General features: G+C 34.6%; 3 protein-coding genes across 3 annotated transcripts in view; 1 reads left to right on the top strand and 2 right to left on the bottom strand.

Moving 5' to 3' along the window:
- The window catches only part of LOC101895152 (uncharacterized), a 68,578-nt gene extending 64,406 nt beyond the window's left edge, over positions 1 to 4,172 (top strand). The window contains 1 exon segment of the mRNA XM_059131334.1: positions 498 to 4,172. Coding sequence (XP_058987317.1) covers positions 498 to 511 — 14 coding nt within the window. The 3' untranslated portion in view covers positions 512 to 4,172.
- Positions 4,173 to 8,806: 4,634 nt separating this feature from the next.
- Positions 8,807 to 18,902, bottom strand: LOC101895851 (UDP-N-acetylglucosamine--dolichyl-phosphate N-acetylglucosaminephosphotransferase). The gene is made up of 4 exons (XM_005187096.4): positions 18,609 to 18,902; positions 18,191 to 18,546; positions 17,900 to 18,134; positions 8,807 to 9,564 (listed from the first exon to the last, which is right to left on the bottom strand). Exons 1-4 carry the CDS (start codon positions 18,752 to 18,754, stop codon positions 9,075 to 9,077), a joined length of 1,227 nt encoding a protein of 408 aa, XP_005187153.2. The 5' UTR covers positions 18,755 to 18,902; the 3' UTR covers positions 8,807 to 9,074.
- Positions 9,687 to 15,278, bottom strand: LOC101895677 (beta-1,4-mannosyl-glycoprotein 4-beta-N-acetylglucosaminyltransferase). Its single transcript, XM_005187095.4, has one exon. It carries the CDS (start codon positions 15,173 to 15,175, stop codon positions 13,487 to 13,489), a length of 1,689 nt encoding a protein of 562 aa, XP_005187152.2. The 5' UTR covers positions 15,176 to 15,278; the 3' UTR covers positions 9,687 to 13,486.
- Positions 18,903 to 21,273: the final 2,371 nt, after the last annotated feature.

Raw genomic sequence — 21,273 nt, 5'->3', positions numbered from 1 at the left:
CCGGGCTATATAAAAACTACTTTTCCAAATGGGCTTCCTCAGGAAGTCTTTGGGGTCCTCCCTTTAGATGAAGCTTTCTTTGGCTCTATTGAGGATTTTACATTTGTTTCCATATGAACTCCAGATAAGCTTATTTTTAATATTACAAAACTTTACCATAACAAATTCTGCAAACGATCACAATATTACAGAAAGAATAGAACACATCCTTTCTATAACTGTCATAAGGAAGTACAAAGTTAAAAAAAAGACTTCCATAGCATTTCTGGATTTTCGAATTTTTGTACGTTTTTTTTCCACTTGACTATTAGTACAAATGTTGGGTTTGGAATTCCCACAACCCTAAAAAAGTTTTGTGTTTGGAGTTTTATGGCCCGTTTAACATTACTACAAATCCAATCCTGGATATTAAATTTTCATAGACCTAAAATTGAGCCCCTAATCTATTTCCCTTCCATTTATTCTTATCCACTTAATAACCCCCCCTTTATTTCTAGATGTAATCACATGAGAGATAAAGAAAAAAAAACAAACAAAGAGATTGGTTTCTGTTTTCAAAAAGAGAAAAAAAAAATATTATTGGAGTTCAATGTATTTTATAAGTATAACACTTATGTATTTAAATCTTATAACAGATTATGCCAGAAACAACAACAACAAAAACAAAAGATGTAGAATTGTTTTCATAAAAGAGAAAAAAAAATAATTATTAAAAATGTTTATGAATAAAAATCGTATATAAAATTATAAAGAAGAGAAAATATGTAAAACAAACAAAAATCAAACAATACATATACATATATATGATTATTATTTATTGATATATTGCTGTAATGGACATCAACGTTTTGGAGAACATTTCAAATCCGGCTGGGGTTTACAAATATTTACTTTACATTTTTACGATGTATATGGGAGAGGGAAAAAATTTGTCGCGCAAGTTGTAACAGATACTTTGCCTTTTTTAAGTAGAAAATTTTGAATAAACATATGATTTGGAATCATTTTTGTAGAAAATTTTGTGGAAATAGATTTTGTTGTTTGTAAACCTAAGTCGGGTTAATGGATTTTTTTAAATACCAGTTGCTCAATTCTTTTTCTATGAAAATGTGAAATGAAAACTTTTATAAAGGAAAGAAATTCAAATGAAAATTTTATAAAGGAAATATTTTTCATTTCATATTTTCATAGAACAAGAATTGAGGCCCAGGGGCTGGATTCTTATTCTATGAAAATATGAAATGAAAAATATTTCCTTTATACATTTTTTTTTCATTTGACATTTCTTTCCTTTACAAAAGTTTTCATTTCACATTTTCATAGAACAAGAATTGAGACCCAGGTGTGATACATGTTTTTTTCTTTATTTGGGGAATTTTTGTAAACTCTATACCAATTTTAAATAATAGCATTTCAAGTTGACTTTTCAAAGCCACCTTTAGAATTTTAATATTGTATTAAATACTCATTTTTGTAAGGAACTCATTTAGGTCATTGAGAGGCAGACCGCTTTACTTATGTAAGACCATTTTACTTTTATAAGAACCTTTTATTAATTTCATTTAGCCTTCCATAAGCATACCATTTGGTCTTCTAGCAGAAGATAAGTGTGAATTCTGCCAGCATTTGATTTTACATAAAAAATGGTAAAATTTGTTTCCCATAAGAAAACAATTGAAGCTTTTACAAACAGGCATTGTATAAAAATACCCATTTTGAATTGTATGGGAAGGCTATTTGGTAAAAGGTTGTCTGCTCTTCTGTATTAATACTATTTTCTGTTAGAAGATAATTTTACATTCTCTGGTACGCAGAACTTTATCTTTATAAGAGCATTCTATGTTAATTTAATTTAGCCTTACATTGGCATATCATTTGTTCTTTTAGCAGAAGATAAGTGTGAGTTCTACCAGTATTTGGTATTCTATAAGCAAAAGTGGATTTAATATAAGAGCACAATTGGAACTGCTATAAGCAGACCCTTTTGCCCTCTATGAGAAAACCAATTGTGAATTCTATGGAAAGATAAAATGGTCTTCTATAAAAAGGTATAGAATACCATTTTGACTTCCATAAGAAATCTATATTTGCCTTTTCCAAGAAGTTACTTTACTAAAAGACAATTTGAATTCCTATAATCAGACCTATCGACAAGTTTGACTTCTACCAGGATTTGGTCTTCTTTACGCCAAAAATTGGTTTAATATAAGAACACAAATGGAACTGCCATAAGCAAGCCCTCTATAAGATCAATTCTGAGTTGTATGGAAACCATTTGATTTTCTTATTGAAAGGTCATTTGCTCTCCGACTAGATTACCATTTCACGTTCTTTTAGAAATCTATATTTGCCTTTTGCTAGAAGATAATTTTGTACTTCTGCGAAAAGACAATTTGAATTCCATTTGGCTGGACTTTAACACGCAAACCATTTGGCATTTTAATGAGCCATCTACAAGAAAACCAATTTAGATTTTTATAAGAAGACCATTCAGTCTTCCATGGGATTATTTGTTTGCTTATAAAGAACATTTTGTGGAAGACCATTTAATAGTCCATAGTAAGACATTTCGGTAAAAACTCTGGTCTTCTACAGAATGGTACTCTTCTCTTCTACAAGAATACCATTTTGTTTTATTAATTTTGCTTTCTGTAAGTAAATTAACTTGGACTTCGTTAAATGGAACATTTGGCCTGCTACAAGCCATCTAAACATAAAACAATATGGGCTCCTATGGGAACACCATTTGGTATTCTATGGAAATACCATTTGGACTTCAACACGCAAACCATTTGGCATTTTAATGAGCCATCTACAAGAAGACTAATTCAGATTTTTACAAGAAGACCATTCAGTTTTCCATGGGATTATTTGTTTGCCTACATCTATTGGTAAACCACTTGCCACATATTTGGACCCCTTTGGACCTCTATAGAGAGCCGTTGGTCTTTTATAAGAAAATAATTTGCTTTTTTGCAATGGCATTTTTGGCGAATTTTGAAAGTTTTGGAGTTTTCACTACAGATAGCAAGCTAGGAGACATTTTTTAGTCAGCAATACATTTTTCTAATTGCCCGCATCCTGAACTACTGTAGCAGAGACTATTTGAACTTCTTACAAGAAAATCATTTGGTCTTTTAGATTCTTTTAGAAGAAGACAATTTGGCCTATTCTTTGGGCACATATAAGCAGCCCTTTGGAACGATTTTACCTTTCTGCAAGAGATATCTCAAAATTCATGTTTACCAATGGTGTGGAGTTTATAATAAACCGCCGCATTGAATGATTTCAAAACATTTTGTTTTTAGATTTCTTCATAGATTTCTATTCCATAAATTCTTCCCTCCCACTCCATTGAGCTTTATCATTCTCCACACAAATTATAACGAACATCAAGCTTATTATTACAGTAGATTGTCTTGTTTTTTAAGTGCAAAGACACAATTTTTAACTGAGGACAAAGTGATAAATAAACATATTTCTGAATTCGTGTCGATTTGTCAAGAAGTGGAAATTTGGTCATTTGTTGATTCTATAAAAATTTCATTAAAATAATAAATGACTTATTCCGCCCATGTTAAAAAGGGTCCTTAGACTCCTGTGCAATACACTTTCTGGCCATTCGGGTAAACTTTCCATTAAATTGTCCCTTTTATTTGGCCTAAAATCGGGTTATTGGGAGCTCACCTATTCGATGATCACAGAGCACATAACAATCCGTTTATAAATAAAAACATGATGGCTCTACTTAAACAACTAATACAGAGTTTTAATTTTGACAAAACGATTGGAGATTCGAATTCAGCATGTGAATAGACATTAACATCAGTTATCTAGCTTCAATTTTTTATAAACTTGTGTGTAAAATTATTGATTGTAGCAAAACAAAACAAAAAGATAAAAAACTAAACAAAAAACAAACAATTTCTATAGAAAAAAAAAATTGAAAAAAAAACAATTTTACAAAAAATGCGCTCCTGTTTTTTTAAAACATGCTATCATACAGTATAACAAACAAAACAAAACCCCCCCTAATATAAGTACGTATGATGTATATCATTTTGATTAATTTATGTAGATGAAAAAAAAAAAACACAAACAAATAAACGAAACGTTTTTAACAGAAAAAGATAATTATACAAATATATGAATATATTGAGAAAAAAAAGAAACAAATAAAGAAAATTGTCCTTTCCCCCTAAATTCCCTTTCCTATCACTACTCCCCCGCCCTCTAACTATGTGATACTGCAGAAACACCTTTCACATTCTGCAAGTTCACCTTTCACAAAAGTAAAACAAAAAAAAAACAAACGAAACAAATATTCTATCAAATGGAAATCTAAACAAATCATTAAATAAATTAACAAAAAACATTAAATGGAAAACAAAATATACATAAATACATACAAACATCATGTGTCTGATAAATGAAATTTAAAAACAATAAATTAATTAATAAAACACACACACACATACCACATAAATTATTAGAATTGTGTTTTATTTAACACCTGTTAACCTGGAAGGCTGGGCCGGGCTATTTTGAATCAGCAAAAACTTGGGAGCTGAATAATCCATCAAAAGGTAATGTAAACAAAGTAACATTTACATTACCACACCTTTTCTGTTTGTAATCCTTTTCTAATTGTAATCTAATTGTTATTCGAAAATTCGATTTATTTCAGTTGAAATTCAAGAATTCTAATTGTAATTCGAATTATTCCAATTGTAATTCGAAATATTACCTTTGTAATTCGCATTTTTTTTTCTAATTGAAAAAATGATGGGTCATTTGGTTGATTTGGTAGTAGTAACGATTGACAAAAATTTATAGGAAACCCATAATGTATGTTTTTGAAGCATTACGAGAATAAGACCGAAAAAAATGTACGGGCCGACCTTTTTTACTTTTTCGATGTATAGACATGATTGTACCAGACATCTTCAGCCTGACTGATAAAAAAATCTTACCCAATAAACGTTGAACCTACTGGAAATGGGCAAGTAATATACGGATAAATCGGCAAATTCCACAATGCCGTCCAAAGTTGAAAACTAGAAAGACGATCTCTAGGTGAAAGGATACGTCCACTCGCAAAGTATAACATTAAGCATATGCCAACGAAGCTACAACATCGTGTGGGGGTCTGTATCGAATGCTGAACATACGTTTTATACATTGGGCGACAAACGAATTGAGACGACTTCACCATCCCAAACGTAGTTAGGCCAAAACTGCCCTGGTATGTCTAGGCAGGCGACTTTCTTCACACTTAATTGTTTAAAAACATCGTTGACTGGATCAGTATCAAACCTTCCTGAAAGGCTTGTCGATCTAATGAATCTCTCTAATATCGCGTCTGAGCGGTCGACTTGAACAAGCTGTTGAATGGAAATCTTGTCTGGTATTAAATGTCCCTCAAGCTACACATTTAGCTGTGTCCTCATCTCTTCATGCCATGCCACACTGACAAAGTGGCGGATATTTTTCTATATTCTTCGCTAGGAAAAAGAAAACAAGATCCGTGATATAGTTGTTCATTTGTAAATAATCAACGACGCCTGACATAGAATACTGAAAAGGTAGAGGTTTGTCATGTGGAGAATCCCATATAACCGTGAGAGTGTTGGATTCTTGTTTCGGTATTCCACATATAGCATTTTCAGATTAAATGAAACCTTTTGCAGCGGAAATGAAACCTTTTGCAGTGGAAATGAAACCTTTTGGAAATCAAATAAAACTTTTAGATTTATAGAAGGAAAAATTACAAAAAAAATTCTTTTTAGTAGGTTTAAAATTAAATCAACTAATTATAACTAATATATAGTCAAAGAGGCATTTTTATTGATCATTAATATCTATTATTAATTTATTTCTTAAATTTTTAGCTTCTATAAAAAAAGTTTAAAAATGTTTTTTAAGGTCTTTCCTCCAAAAGACCTGAATTAGACACCTTTTTATAACCTCCTCCATGGAAAGGAGGGTATATTAAATTTGTCATTCCGTTTGTAATACCTCTAAATATTCGTCGTAGACCCCATAAAGCATATACAATCATGATCAAAGTTGATTAAATGATGTCCACCCGTCTGTCTATAGAAATCACGATATTGAGATTTGATGAAGAGCTTAGAAAATTGGCACAACATTTAATTGTGTCTAGGATGTATGGTATTGAAATCCATAATCTCCATAATCAATAAAGCTGCGAAGCTGGAATCCTTAATTAGGTAAGATTAATAGTACACTATAACTATAAAACATTGCAGTCCTGCCCATACCTATAAAGGCCAGAATTTGTTTAAATTTCTCTTTTTAGCGTTGAGCTTATAGAAATTCAATAATATGGAAATATTTTATATCAAATCAATAAAGAACCATTTGGTTTTACAATAATGGAAAAATGTGTTAGTATTTTCCTTCTATAAAATCTAAAAGTTTCATTTGATTTGCAAAAAGTTTCATTTGATTTGCAAAAAGTTTCATTTTCGGTTGCGAAAGGTTTCATTTCCGCTGCAATAAGTTTAATTTCAATTGCAAAAGGTTTCATTTAATCTGAAAATGCTATATAATTATCCAAATATTCAAACTGGAGTGGAACTGGAGTGTAGTTCCCTCGCCCCCTTAACCAGCGCAGCAGTGTTAACTTTATAAAACGCCTCTGTTAAGAGCTACAAATATAGTGGGTATGGCGTGAAATCCCGGTGTTGTTGATCATGAGCATCTAATGATGGGAAGGAGTAAAGTCTCAAGAATCTGTAAAATTACAGACTTCGAGAAAAATATGTGTTGTTGGCGACATATTTTGTGAGCGATTTATCCGTTAAAATTTGCAAAACTTCAGACGGTAAATCCCGTTTTTATACGGATAACGGATAATCCGATTTTGCTCCAACGTTGCGAATCCTAATATTTGCGTCAGTGCTAGGTCATAGTTAAAACATAACAAAAACAAGTAAGCAAAGGCTACAGACGAGCGGGGTCGCCGACCGTTGAATACCCTACAACACTATGATAAGCGATACAGTTTATATAAGCGAGATACTCGAAAGAATTCCACAAGATATTGTGACAAATAATAAAAGAAAACCATCAGGTTTCGTTCTCTAATTTTCGAATAATAGCAACTTAAACTAATTTGCTCATTTCCAATTTATTGGTAGATTTTGCACTTAAATGGTCTTCCTAGATCTGGAACCAATATTTCCAGATATCTCTCAGAAGTGGCAAAAGATTAACATTTATTATTGGTTTTTGACTGAAACGCATCTATATAAGATACAGACATTTGACTATATTCTTCAACGAAATCAGCGTTAACGAAATAGTCAGAAGTGTGTCTTTCCTGTATTTGTGAATTCTCCTAAAAGTCACTGGAATGGACATTTTCGTATTTTGTGTACAAAAGTTGGCAAACTATTTCACAAATTGAATATTTTTGGATGGCCATCCAAAACTGCTTGACTTTTGCAATGTCCGGTAACCCCCATTCAAATGTGCGTGAGGATCGGGCGATAATTACGACCTGCCGACAATTTTGCAGTTTTTTTGGTCCATTTCAACCCCTAAATATATGGCGATCATCTCCAAAAAGAGTAGGCTTCTATTCTGACCCTCATCTTATCCCCATGCAAAATTTCGTATGGATCGGGCCATAAATTCGATCTGTATATGATATCCTGATATACTAACTACTTAGTTTTGTTAGCTGTAGAAATATTACCAAATGTTTAATTCAAAATGAAAACATGCCAAAAATATGACAAAATTGAAAAAATATGAGAAAATGTTACAAAATCAATATTTTCATCTTTAGAGAGATATTTTTATGCGATTTTTTTAGACGTTTTTTGTTTCCTGTCAAGAGGCCATTCTGAATTAATGAGAACTGTCGAAATCAGTTCAGCCGTTCTCGACATATAAGAGATCTTTCAAGCATATCTTCTTTGATAGACATATATATCGCACATATTTTGCTATTTATCCGATTTGTTGGATGTTAACATCAATGTAAAGGTCAGAAGTAACCTTGTAATGGCTTTATGATTTTGCCGGGATTTAAAATATGCACGGTTGAATGAAAAATTTTGAATTTTTTCAACATAAAAGATATGGTCTATTTTACCCGCTAAATATTATCCGATGACCACCCAAATTGGTAGGCTTCTTCCCCGCCCTAAACGCGTCGATTGGTCTATAATTGCGACCTGTATAGCTACTGCAAAATTCGACATTTTTCAGTATTTGGTCCATTTCAACCCCTAAACATTTGGCGATCATCTCCAAAAGAAATAGGCTTCTATTCTGACCCTAACCCCACCTTCGTGCAAAATTTCGTTAGGATCGGGCCATAATTGCGACCTGTAGCGTGATTACAAATTAACATGGACAGACGGACGGACGGACATACATAGCTAGATCGACTCAGCTCGGCGAGCTAGGAAGATCCATATATACTTTCCTATATGGGAAACCAATATTTCGTGGTGTTACATAATTTTTGGCCCAATCAAACTTATAATACCCCCAAAACATAGTGTTGTAGGGTATAAAAATTAATTATTATATTATTAAATTAAAAATTAATTGATCTGTCGGAGAAATAAGGGCAAATTTTGTTAACTCTACCTTTTCACAGAAAAAAACTGTATTTTTTTTACTACCTAGTATAAATAGTCAGTTGGTATAAAGAGAAACAATCTCTAAATGGGCCACTTGTGTTTCTTTAAAAATTATTTTAAAATCGATTAATTTATCTACAGTATAATTACTTACCTCAATATCGGTTAAAACAAAAACACACTTTTTAAAAAATGCATGTCCAAATTTATTTAATAATTTATATTTTGCCTATTCCTAGATGATGACAATTATCATGTGGATTGTACTTTAATAACTAAAAGTAAACAAATATTAATCTTTTTGGTTAGGAGTTTTTGTTTCTTCGTCTACCTCTCTCGATTTGTCAATTACAACAACATGGAATCGTTCCACACAATCACACGCCCGCACACACCCTCAATATTTGCTGGATGTGAACGATGCTCAAACTTTAATTACTCAATTTCCGACTACGTATCATAGACATAACTTGCCAACGGATAACGTATCACAAATGCCACAATGGAACACAGCACCTGTACACCCATCAGCATTTGTGTCACCACACGCTCGTGCACCGGACCAAAGACCACCAACACAAAGTTGATCAATGTGAAATTATTCGTTATTACCCGACCGTCCGGCATCTCCTGCCATGTGATCAATTTGAATGTCTTGAGAACGGTGACCATGAGTTTTCCCAAAATGTTTAGTTCATCTTTTCGAAATTCTGTTGTACTTATGTGCAGGAGATCCGTTTGTGGATCGTATTTGGGCAAACGATGTCGCGGGCAGGGTACAAATTTGAAGAGTTGTGGTATGGAATAGAGGAAATTTATGATTTGTGGTAGGAAGAAGAGAATTAAAGTTTTACTGAAGTGGCCCAAAATGCCGACAACGGCAAATGTCATGCCGGCGAAATAGCAGAATGTGTCACCGACAAACACCTGCGAGGGATATCTGTAAAGACAAAAGAAAAAAACACTTTCATGGTGGAGAGTATACAAATACTAGTATTAAATAGAAACATGCCAGTAGGAAGGAGATCTTTTCCCAGGCTCAAGAAGGAAACAAAATGTAAATATGGTAGTTTTTCGTTAAAGGATTTATTTGTTCAATTTAAATAAGACAAATTGTTGTTTTACAATAATCACTTAAATTAGCGATTAAGGCGTACATACGACATTCAATTGCTTATATTTGTAGACAATAATGGGTAAATAATTGAATTGAAATAATTTACTAATTCGCTAAGTCGTTGCGAGCCAAGGAAGCGGGTTCAGATGTTATTTCGGAACAATCTGAATTATTTCCCTTTTTCCATCGACTTGTAGCAGCGAATGTGAGTTTTGGTGTTGAAAATAACAAATGCTTTTGACTAAATAACATAAAATACTATATATAACAAATCGGAAAATAAATTCTTAGATCATAATGACGATTTTATCTAAAAATTATCTAGTCTAGTTGTGGCTGATAGGGAAGGATATAAACATATTTTTGCAGGTATTTTTATCAAAATAATATTCAATCTGTTTGCGGGTTGTGTCATATTTTCGTTATATCACAGCTGTTTTTTTTTCTGTTATCGTTTTCATTTACAATCTTTATTTTCTCTCTCTCTTTCGTTTATTTCCGTTCGCATTGAGTCTATGGTAATTAGGTTGGTTTTTTTTTGTTGTTTGTTTTCTATGGAATAAACTTGGGAAACATCAGCCATCGGATGAATTTTGAAAATTTTTTGAAAACTTAATTCCACTTCTGTCATTTACAAAATTGCATGACCGTAAGCTGAGCCAATGTTTTCCCAAGTCAGTTGATTGGTATTCGATATTTTTTCGGAAGTTACTTTTTGGTGATGGATACCTCTGATTGATTGGTCCTATTGTGTGTTTTTATTTAAATTTCTTTGGTTTGGTTGTGTATTCTTATGAATTGGATTTAGCAAAAGTAATGACACAAGTTAAATAAAATCATTTTTAAAAACTAAAAACAATAAAAAAAGATCGACATTAAAAAGGGAATGGGGTATTAAAGCAAAGATGACATGGCAAAGAACACTTTTATTCCTCCATATTTTTAAACTTTTAATTAGTTACGCAAGATGCGTACCAATAAAAACTTAGTTGGGTATTTGGCAGGACAATTGTTCTGGTTTAGCCCTCGACTAATGTGGTTGAATATGTATAGCTTCCTGGGAAGGAGACCCAAGAGACTTCGCTATTGGCGATAAAAACGAAATTGGCCTGTATGACTCAGCTTTGCTAGCATCTTTTAGCTGCGGGACCACCCAACCCATTTTCTTTCCAGGTTATAGGGACGATGTGGGTGTCAAGCGACTGGTAAATGACTTTTGTCGGTTATTCATCTTCTGTTTCAACATTACTATTGTGATTCCATCCGGGACCAATGCTTTGTATGATTTAGAGTTACGGGTGACATTTGTCACATCATCCGTCGTAAATAAAAAACCAGAGCACCACTTCCAATCAGGCATTGTTATGTCGTTAAATGTGACTGCGGTTCTATCATCCTGCAATTTATCCTGTACCAACTGGATGATCTCCAATGTGAATTAACTGTCTCTGGGATCAATAAGTTTAGCACGCCGAACTTATCACGCTCATTCGACAACCACATGTCTCTGCTCGGGCATTCAACCAACAAGTATGTACATAGAGAGCGGCTACCGATCATCAAAACAGTTTGGCAGTTCTCAGAAGCTACAATTGATAATCTTTTAAAATGGCTAAACATAGGGAAGGTAGGTCCGACATTTTTCACGAAAAGATTTTGCTTTTTGAAACTTCAACTAAATACCCTTCAATAAATTTCTAACTTATGTGTTCTCTTTTGCCATCGTATCTAAATAAAAACAAAAATTTTAAGGCCAATTTAGGGTTTTGGTAATGCTCCTACATACCAAGGTTATTTTAACATACATACATGAAAATAAATAAATATGACATCTGCTTATGCTTAAAAATTACATATATAAATTTCAATTTTACGATATTAGTAACATTCGAAGAAGATGATTTTTCATGAATATATAATGTTGGGGGAAAACTGAGTATTATAAGTCTTCCATTTCGTTATATATTTAATTCATATACATTCGGATGATTTTAGTTTAATTTCCTTATGAGTGATATGTGATGAGATAAGATTTTAATCAAAAAGCGATATAAGCCAAAAATTTCGGTGTGACTCTAAATAGAAGGCGATATACACACAGAAGAGCATTTCGAATATTTTGTGAAGTTCATTTAAAAATTGATAGAATTAAAATGAGTTACTGACAATCGTTTTTAGTTCGAAAACTCATATTTTTCTTAAATTAGGTTCAATTAAACTTTGCAGAAACAGACCGGTTTCTACAAGGTGTACACTTAGTGGCTCTCGACTTAATAAAGTTTCTATATTTGTTGCATATCGCCTTTATTTGTTGTCAAAACTAACAATTTTGATTTTACAAAAATAATCGAATAATGATTGATAATGTTTTTGTTTTAAACTTTTATGTTAAGGTAATTTCAATGACTTGTTGTTGTTTTTTTTTTAATTAGCAGGCACAATGAATAAATTACATAATGATGATATTGTTGTTGTTTGTTTCTGTTTTTCATAATAAATTATCTTAATTTAATTATTAATTACAAATTCGTTTAATGAATTCCTTATTAGAGTTACATTCAATAATAATTGCATTACAAATTCGTTTAAGGAACCTTTTTCTATAAGATTAGATTTTTTCGCTATTCTAAACAAAGATATTTTTAATATTTTCTTAAATTAAACTAACAATTCTTTGGAAAAAAAATACAAAAATTGTTTTAGTTTTGAAGTCCACAGCGTGATTTTTTTTTTTTTGAGAATGCATTCTACTCCCTCTCTCTCTTTTACCTCTTGCTCTTACCAAATGCACACAAATCAATATTAATAAATCTTTGTCCTATATCAATAAACCTTTGGCCTAGAATAATCTAATAAAATATAGTCTTCGGAAATAGGGGACCAGTGGGGCAGTCATGTCCAAATTAACCCTAGTTCAGAGATTCGCGTCCTTACTGACAACCGGAGCTCTCAACAGCACTCCCCAATCTACCTGAATATGCTGCTAAACTTCCAGGCGCAGCATATTTTGGCACAATTCAACAGGAAAAGAACTATGCAATGGAATAGCAGGATCAGTGCCTATATATGTCGATAGTAAAGCGGTTTTTAAAGTTATAAGGTCAAGTGCCATTAAATCTAGAGCCAGTCTTGACTGCAAGAAAGCCCTCCCTGAAATATGTGGACTCATTAAGTGGCTGATGTATTATGATATTAGCTCCAGGCGGATCCCAGTCGATTAATATACCGATTGATGAGATTGTTAAACCACCAATAAGCTATTACATTAGCTGCACTTGGAAACCGGTTGTAGGGTATCTGATCTACCTTTAAGGACGAATCTTTCTTATGAATCGATAATATTTCGGTAGCGGTATGAGGACCAAAGACCAGTTTTCTCGTACTCTCCCGTCATTTGAGATCCGATGCGCGAAAGCCCGATAGATGTAAATTACATTAATAATTGTGAACAGTCTGGGAGAGTTTTGAGTTCAAATACTCGAGTATGTATTCAAATACCCAAGGACCGACGAGTCAAAATATGGAGCCCATAAATCAATCAAACAATCTGGCCTATTCCTTAATGGGACTGCATTACACACAAAATTCCTTAATTAGGCAACCTAACGCAATTACAATTCTTCTCGTTTACACAATTGTCCCCCTAAAAATGTATTGCTTCGTTCTGTTCTAGTATTTACATAACACATTTTTTTTTTAAATAATCCTTAAAAATGTACTCACTATCCACACTTAAATTCTACTACTAAAACATTTCATCTTCGTTATCATCGGCCAAGACATCATCTAATGATTCATAGATATTTACCAACAAATGACCATATTTCCAACTTTGTTGTACAGCATAGCTGGGTGCAAAATACTTATCAGCAAAACGACGAACTTTGACCAGACCGGTTTGGCCATCGTTCAAATAGAGGCCCGATGAAATCAGTTGTTGCACATAGGCCGAATCGATGTGAAGTGAGTGTTTTTTATCCTTGGGAAATGTTATGACATTTTCAATAGCCTGCAACTGATCTGATCTATGACTATTGTTCCCGCTCGCCTGCTGTGTTAATTGTTGCAATTCCATTATAATTTCATCGGGTTCTTGACAGTATTTACAATACCAACCACCAAAATGATTTAAATCTCCAATGACAAGTATCTCCTCCTGTCCAGTGGTGGTTCCGCGTCGTTGTAGTGCCTTCAAATGCGAGGGATCGGAATTGGAGTTATCCACCTGCTGGAATGAACTGATCATACCATCAAGTTTGGTTAGATCTGGATGTTGCCAAAAGAATCCATATATAATGAATTTTAAACGGAACACAATTAAAGGTACATTGGAACTGTAGTATTTGAAAAATGTCAAGGCCCGGTGACCCAATATGGTTTGATCATTACTATAGATGAATAGATCTGTTGGCTTGATGGCATTACTTAAGAGTTGTTGCTGCCTAAACAGTCGATACACATCGGCCGAGGAACAGTTACTCGCCGAGGGCAGCCTACAATGGTACAGTAGATAATTGTGTTCGGGTAACATTTGCTTCAGTTTGAATTTAAGGGTTTTCAGGTGTTTCATATTTACAGGTGTCTGTTGTCTATAATGTATTATAAAATAGTCCACAACCTTTATGACGGCTTGTATTTGCAATTCCAATAGATCCATGCTAATAAAATGACCCTCTATCATATACACTAAACGGTGGGCTTCAGCCTGGGTGGGATTTTGTAGTTTGAAAGCGTTTTTGGCTGTCATCAGGGCCCTCCATATCACTTCAGGCTGGCCACAATCTTGGCCATGCCACTGCGGCATGCAGGAACAATTATCGGGCCATGTATCGTTGACATCATCATCGGCTGCTGCTCCTTTTGTATCATTTGAAGTGCCTTCCTTGAAACACCACAATGATGGTTCACCAAACATTAGTTTTTCGGCATCTGTTAGGTTATACCTTGCCTTTTGCAATTCAAAGTCCTGCTGGAACTTTAAATCTCTTGAAGACCATTGAAAATTTGACTTTCTTTGACTTTCTCTGCTCAAACTATTCGTGTTGTCCTTTAAGGATTCTGCAGGTCTTATGAAATTGATACGTCCATGCCCATCTTGTGTTGGTTTGACCAACGTCAGTCCTGTACTCTCTTTAAGGCGACCACTTAAACCCAATTGCATTAACCAAAAACATAAAATAAAGCCAAACTGTATTAACAATATCGTCCAGAGGAAGAAACGTTTTGTCCTCTTAGTAATTGAGTGATGATAATGATGTTGGTGTTGTTGCTGTTGTTCTTTCTGTTGCAGCTGCTGGCCAACTGCCCCAACTGCCGTCAGAGGGGTAGTGAACGAGGGTTGCTTGATTAACTGCATTGTGTCTTTGTATCTGGTATCTGCAGCCAAATCACACCCATTTGGATGGTGGTGACTGGAACCCAGACGTAAATGCATTTAGCTCTGGTATACTGGATACTATTCTACAGAAATTTACATTTTTCAAACAGATAATTTGCACTACAAATCGATTTTATGTTGAATTATTTTTCTCAAGCAGCACACACCCAAATGTAGACGGGACAGCAGTCATGCCAGCGAAAAAGGAAACTTTTTTCTACGTTTTATTCATGTTCTTTCTTTAGGCAACGAAGTTTTTTCTGTTTGCCCGACCAAGCCAGCTCGTTGTGTGCGATGGTGTTTCTTTTTTCTCTTGTTTAGCTCAGTTGTATCTTCTTTCTTCGTCATCGTCGTCTGAGTCGTCATATGGTTAAAAATAGGGATGGGGATGGTGGTGGTGGTGCAGAGGTTGTTTGTCTCAACAGCAGTTGGGGGTCGTTTTTATATCGGAGGACAATATGATGATGACTCTAATCATCTGGTGTGCGGGGGTGGGGTGACAAAGTGTATATCATTTGTTTGTGACTTTTGACAACTCTCAGCTGAGTTTCATTGCAATAAACAGCTGATTTCTGTTTATTTTGTCCGAAAAAGACACCCTTAATTTTTGTTTATATTTATTGAAGAATTCACATTGCATTTTTTTGTTTGTTTTTGCATGATTTCTCAACATATGATTTTGACAGATACCAAAGGAAGAGAGAGAGAGAGAGCATGGAATATGAGTGCAATGAAGCAGCACAGTGTTTCTACTCGGGTCAAGTTCAGATAAGTAAGATTAAGATTTGCCATAATTCACTTGCAAATTTAATTTCCAATTAAGAAACAAACGATAAGATTATTAGATCTGGAATCAATATTTTTAACTGCTTACGATCTTTAAAAAATTTAAGCATCGGTAGCTGACGCAATATGCGCAACAATATAATTTGCTCCAGCAAAACGATCACAACTTTTCCATTCAAAACTTATTTTTTTTTTTTGAAGTAACGATATCTGTAGCATAATGAAAATTCTATATATGTATGGCCCCATGTTATTAGGTAAAGCCACGAGATCATATACAATTTCAATTGTCCTACATTTAAGCCCTCTATCCCAAACAAATATATTTGAATTGTGGAAGGTGTTGGCGCTGTTCTAAGCTCTAATCATGGTTTATAATTGTTACCAAAAATTATACACTTTTATTCTGAACCTAGCCCTAACTCCATGCAAAATTTCGTCCTGACTTAGCCTTAACTATGCCAAATCTGCAATGATCTGTCATATTGCTTTCTGCTGTCTTTAACTAATTCAATAGTTAGAGCATTGTCTGCTCCCAAGCTTCCCTTTCGCTTCGTGATCCGCGTCCGAGTCCCATTTTAAGGTCATATTTTGTATAGGTGTTGTTGTTGTAGCAGCTCATACTGCTGTTTTCGTTCTGACTCCCCTCAATCGGGTTCTTCTAAGTCTAGTCTCAAAAAGGGGTAGGTTTGTCCGGGCAGCGAAATAGGTGCAGCGTGCCATGTGGATCTGTGTCACAAGCCGGGTAAATGTTCTGCACATCTCTGTCAAACCAGACCCAATAGGAATTGATCTTAACTGTGATAAATCTACACGAATTTGTCGGGGCAGCTCTCGCTCTTCAGCTGCGATTGGTGGGCGATGGTCTCCTAGACAGCGTCAGAGTGACTACTATTCAGTCCTGCTTGATAGTCCAGTTGAAATAGAGGCTCTCTCATATACCTTTGCATCTCTCTCTCTCTAGATCATGAAGGTCTTTGGGCAGCGATTGCCTATCCACCAGATGGTGATTCGGATGGCTCTGTATGTAACACTCAAGCAGGTATTGCATTGACAGAATTTTATTATGCTGTCGCACCGGTAAGTCCTTCGCCTGTTCGAAGGGCGGCATTCTGGCAGGACTGAGTATTTTTCCCACGAATTGACTCGAAGGAACAAACCTTCGAACAGGGGCCCAGTACAGCTACAAATGGTTTGTTTGATGTTCGCTAATCCGGGTGCAAAAATACCTTCGCAGGCTATGACTAAAGATCTTCTGGAGTGTGTAGGGTAGGTTTGGCAGGGCAATTAAAGATGTTGATGATGTCTCGAAAAATACTTCCCCGAACATCAGAAAGATTGGGCAGTTCTCTGAAGCAAAGTTTGGTGGTTTCTCTGAATTCTGGCTAGTGAGGAAAATGCGGTTTTAAGGGATTATGAACGCCAAAATTCGTCAAAATGCCGAATATAGATCGGAAAATACCGCTATATGGAAAACGTTGACCGACTTACGAACCTGATCCGCTCACTGACAAAATGCACATATGTACAAAATTCGTTCGAACATGATTACAAGCGATGTACGTATAGGCATATGCAGATAGACGGAAAACACTAAATCAAGTTAGCATTTTACGCTGATCAAGAATTTAGGGAATAATATAATTATTTCAAGGAGTTATAAACATAATAACAAAGTTAATATACCTTCCGTTGTCATTATCATTCCGTTGGGACCTATGTGTATATAATTAACGACAACAAATGAGTGGCATGCAATAATCCACACATATATCTTGTTTTCTTGAGTATTACAAACAAATGAACGAATACATAATGAAAAAGTTCACAGTTAAGCGACAAAAAACATATAATTATTTAACAATTATATACCTACCTACCGCATTATTGAACTCCTCACTTTCAAATATCTCTTGCTTCGTAATGATAAAATTTCAACAAGTTCGATAACATTGTCTTATCTACATACATACATCACAACGATATTCTACTTACTTGTTATATTTCCATAGAGCCAACGATACAGCCAGAAATGGCAACATTAAATAAACGCTGAACTTATGACCATCGACTTGATGGCCCAAACACAATTCAATTGCATTGAAAATCAATATAGATGCGGCAACAATTAACGATTGGCCAACCTCCAGGCCATTGATGCCGGCCAATATATTAATTGCATTGGTACAGAATACAGCCAACATTCCCATATAAATGTAATACAGAACCCCTGTAGAAAATACAATTAAGCCATCTTCATTCAACAATTAATATTATTGAACTTACCAATATCTAGGGAATAACCAAATAAGCCTCTTACAAATTTTGGCATTATTATCGTTGTCGAGTTATAATTAACATAATATACCATCAACAATGGTAACGTTGCAATGGTGGGTAACAAAAGTTTATGCCTCCATCTTAGGTCCAATACATCATCGGCGAAACCCAACAAAATCATGCAACATATCGACAGCAAGGCCACAATCAATTCCACAAATTCTTCATGGGGAAATGTGGCTGGTTTGCCACCAGTCTCCACGTCCATGGCAGCGGCTTCTTCTAACGTGAATGGCACAGGAATAAACAAAAACATTGCCACCAAGAAGACACAGCCCACCAAAACACCCAATGATTCTGGTCTGTGGAATAAAGGGCCAAACAATGTATTGAAGATCTCCCTTTCTGCCACCAGAATACTTACATTTCTTTTTTGTCTCTTTTGCACAGATCCTTTCCAAAGAGATTGGCCTTGATAAACATATCCTTAAAACGCGGTATAATGCGCAAAGCCATAAAATAGGCCCCGACCGCAATTAGGCCATTCAAGGCCACTGTTATATAGGTCATCCTTTCGATATATACCCAAATCTAACTTCCTTGATAAGAATTTTGGTCTAATTTAATTAGTAAGCCGCTGACATTAGTAACGTTGAATGAAGAAGTTTACGACGACGGACAGAAACAGAATTACCAATTAGAATGCCACAGCAAAGCAATTCTCAAAAAATTGATAAGAAATGTCAAAATGATAAAAACGCATAATGCTAGGAACACAATTGGAGCGAACGACGAATTTTTTCGCGGCGTATGTTCGTCGTCAAAAATAAAACACATATGTGTATATGGAAGTGCACACAATCACGGCACCGGCGAAAATTTCGTCGGTCGCCGCGAACTCAATTAGCTTTATTTCTATTTCATACGCCGGCGACCGGCGAACAAAACAGTACAAGGTGGCCATACTTGTACGAATTTTATGTGTTTTAGTAAATAAAGTTACTTTTTACTTTAAAATTTGTTATGGTCACTCTACTATCTGTTACTCGTATAAAAAAACATAATTAATTTGTTTATTTATTTGTGTACTTGCGCCTGAGTGAAGATGGATATCAGTGAATTTATAATAGAGAAGATGGACATAAGTGAAATTATAATAGAGAACGTAAAGAATTATGTGTTCTTGTATAATTCATTGTAGTCAACAAATGAGCAAAAAGTAAACAACTTCATCAGCTGTTTTATAATTTCGTCGGTATTGTGTTCCATACGACGAATTTTCGCGGCTCATTTTGTCGCCGCGTAGGGCGAAATTCGTCGTTCGCTCCAATTGTGTTCCTAGCATAACATCTGTTATCTGCCGGCAAGGGATATGTAAATCAACTTTTGACTTTAAAGCTGCAAACACACAGACGGCCAAGGTTGTCAGTCGAAATTGTATCACGGGCTTGATTTTTGTTCTATCACTAAAGGTGGGAATACATAAAGCACTTATTTGGCTGGCTTAATTCATCGGCTGGCTTCTTCGGAAATGAACAAAGGAGCCTAGGGCCAAAATCGAACTAACTCAACCTAAAACTCATTTGCTCCTCTACAAAGAAGCCAGCCGATGACTTATGCTAGGAACACAATTGGAGCGAACGACGAATTTTTTCGCGGCGTATGTTCGTCGTCAAAAATAAAACACATATGTGTATATGGAAGTGCACACAATCACGGCACCGGCGAAAATTTCGTCGGTCGCCGCGAACTCAATTAGCTTTATTTCTATTTCATACGCCGGCGACCGGCGAACAAAACAGTACAAGGTGGCCATACTTGTACGAATTTTATGTGTTTTAGTAAATAAAGTTACTTTTTACTTTAAAATTTGTTATGGTCACTCTACTATCTGTTACTCGTATAAAAAAAACATAATTAATTTGTTTATTTATTTGTGTACTTGCGCCTGAGTGAAGATGGATATCAGTGAATTTATAATAGAGAAGATGGACATAAGTGAAATTATAATAGAGAACGTAAAGAATTATGTGTTCTTGTATAATTCATTGTAGTCAACAAATGAGCAAAAAGTAAACAACTTCATCAGCTGTTTTATAATTTCGTCGGTATTGTGTTCCATACGACGAATTTTCGCGGCTCATTTTGTCGCCGCGTAGGGCGAAATTCGTCGTTCGCTCCAATTGTGTTCCTAGCATTAAATGTACAAGTTCATAAAAAGTTGGAAGTCATGGCTAGGCATAAAAATTATACATAAATTATAATTGAAAACGACGGCAGGATGTTAGTGCGGCTCTGTAATACCCTTATGAAATGTCACAAAATATGCCTAGCCATGACTTCAAGCGTCTTATGTACTTACAACCATGGTACAATGAAGAGAAGGTAGGTCAACTTTGAAAAAATTGCAAGTATAGAGGTCTACCTGTTTGGCTTGTAATGTCAGAAATAGTATCGAAACAATAACAAAATCAAACAACTTGTTGCATTTATTTTGAATAAATAATTGAAAACCGCGATAACTGAATGAAAGGTCAACACTTCTTTTCAAAATCATGTACTATATACCATGGTACAATGATATCAAGGTAGGGCTATGATACCATATGATTTCAATTTTTTTATTTTCTTGGCTTAATATGTCATCTTTATTTGTTTATGTATGTGTTTTCTTTTCAATAACAAAACAATTGTTCAGAAATCATTCAAATTAGGATGTTTTCAAAATGTTTATTTCATCGTTTGCATCGACAAAATCTAGAGTTTTTGTAGCGAAATAATCCTTTAGAGATATATAGAACCTGGTTTTGAAAAGAAGTGTTGACCTTTCATTCAGTTTTCGCGGTTTTCAATTATGTATTCAAAATAAATGCAACAAGTTGTTTGATTTTTTTATTGTTTTGATACTAATTCTGACATTACAAGCCAAACAGGTAGACCTCTATACTTGCAATTTTTTCAAACTTGGCCTACCTTCTCTTCATTGTACCATGCTATATACCTCTCAAGGATTATTTCGCTACAAAAACTCTAGATTTTGTCGATGCATACGTCGAAATAAACATTTTGAAAACATCCGAATTTGAATA

Source organism: Musca domestica, unplaced genomic scaffold, assembly GCF_030504385.1.
Source record: "Musca domestica strain aabys unplaced genomic scaffold, Musca_domestica.polishedcontigs.V.1.1 85, whole genome shotgun sequence".
Lineage (NCBI taxonomy): Eukaryota > Metazoa > Arthropoda > Insecta > Diptera > Muscidae > Musca > Musca domestica.
This window is presented reverse-complemented; position numbering and strand designations above follow the sequence as displayed.

Coding starts and splice junctions, on each gene's coding strand:
- LOC101895677 (XM_005187095.4), bottom strand. CDS start 15,175: ATGCATTTACGTCTGGGTTCCAGTCACCACCATCCAAATGGGTGTGAT.
- LOC101895851 (XM_005187096.4), bottom strand. CDS start 18,754: ATGACCTATATAACAGTGGCCTTGAATGGCCTAATTGCGGTCGGGGCC. Junction 18,547..18,608: donor AAAAGAGACAAAAAAGAAAT/GTAAGTATTCTG, acceptor TTTATTCCACAG/ACCAGAATCATTGGGTGTTT. Junction 18,135..18,190: donor TGGTTATTCCCTAGATATTG/GTAAGTTCAATA, acceptor TATTTTCTACAG/GGGTTCTGTATTACATTTAT.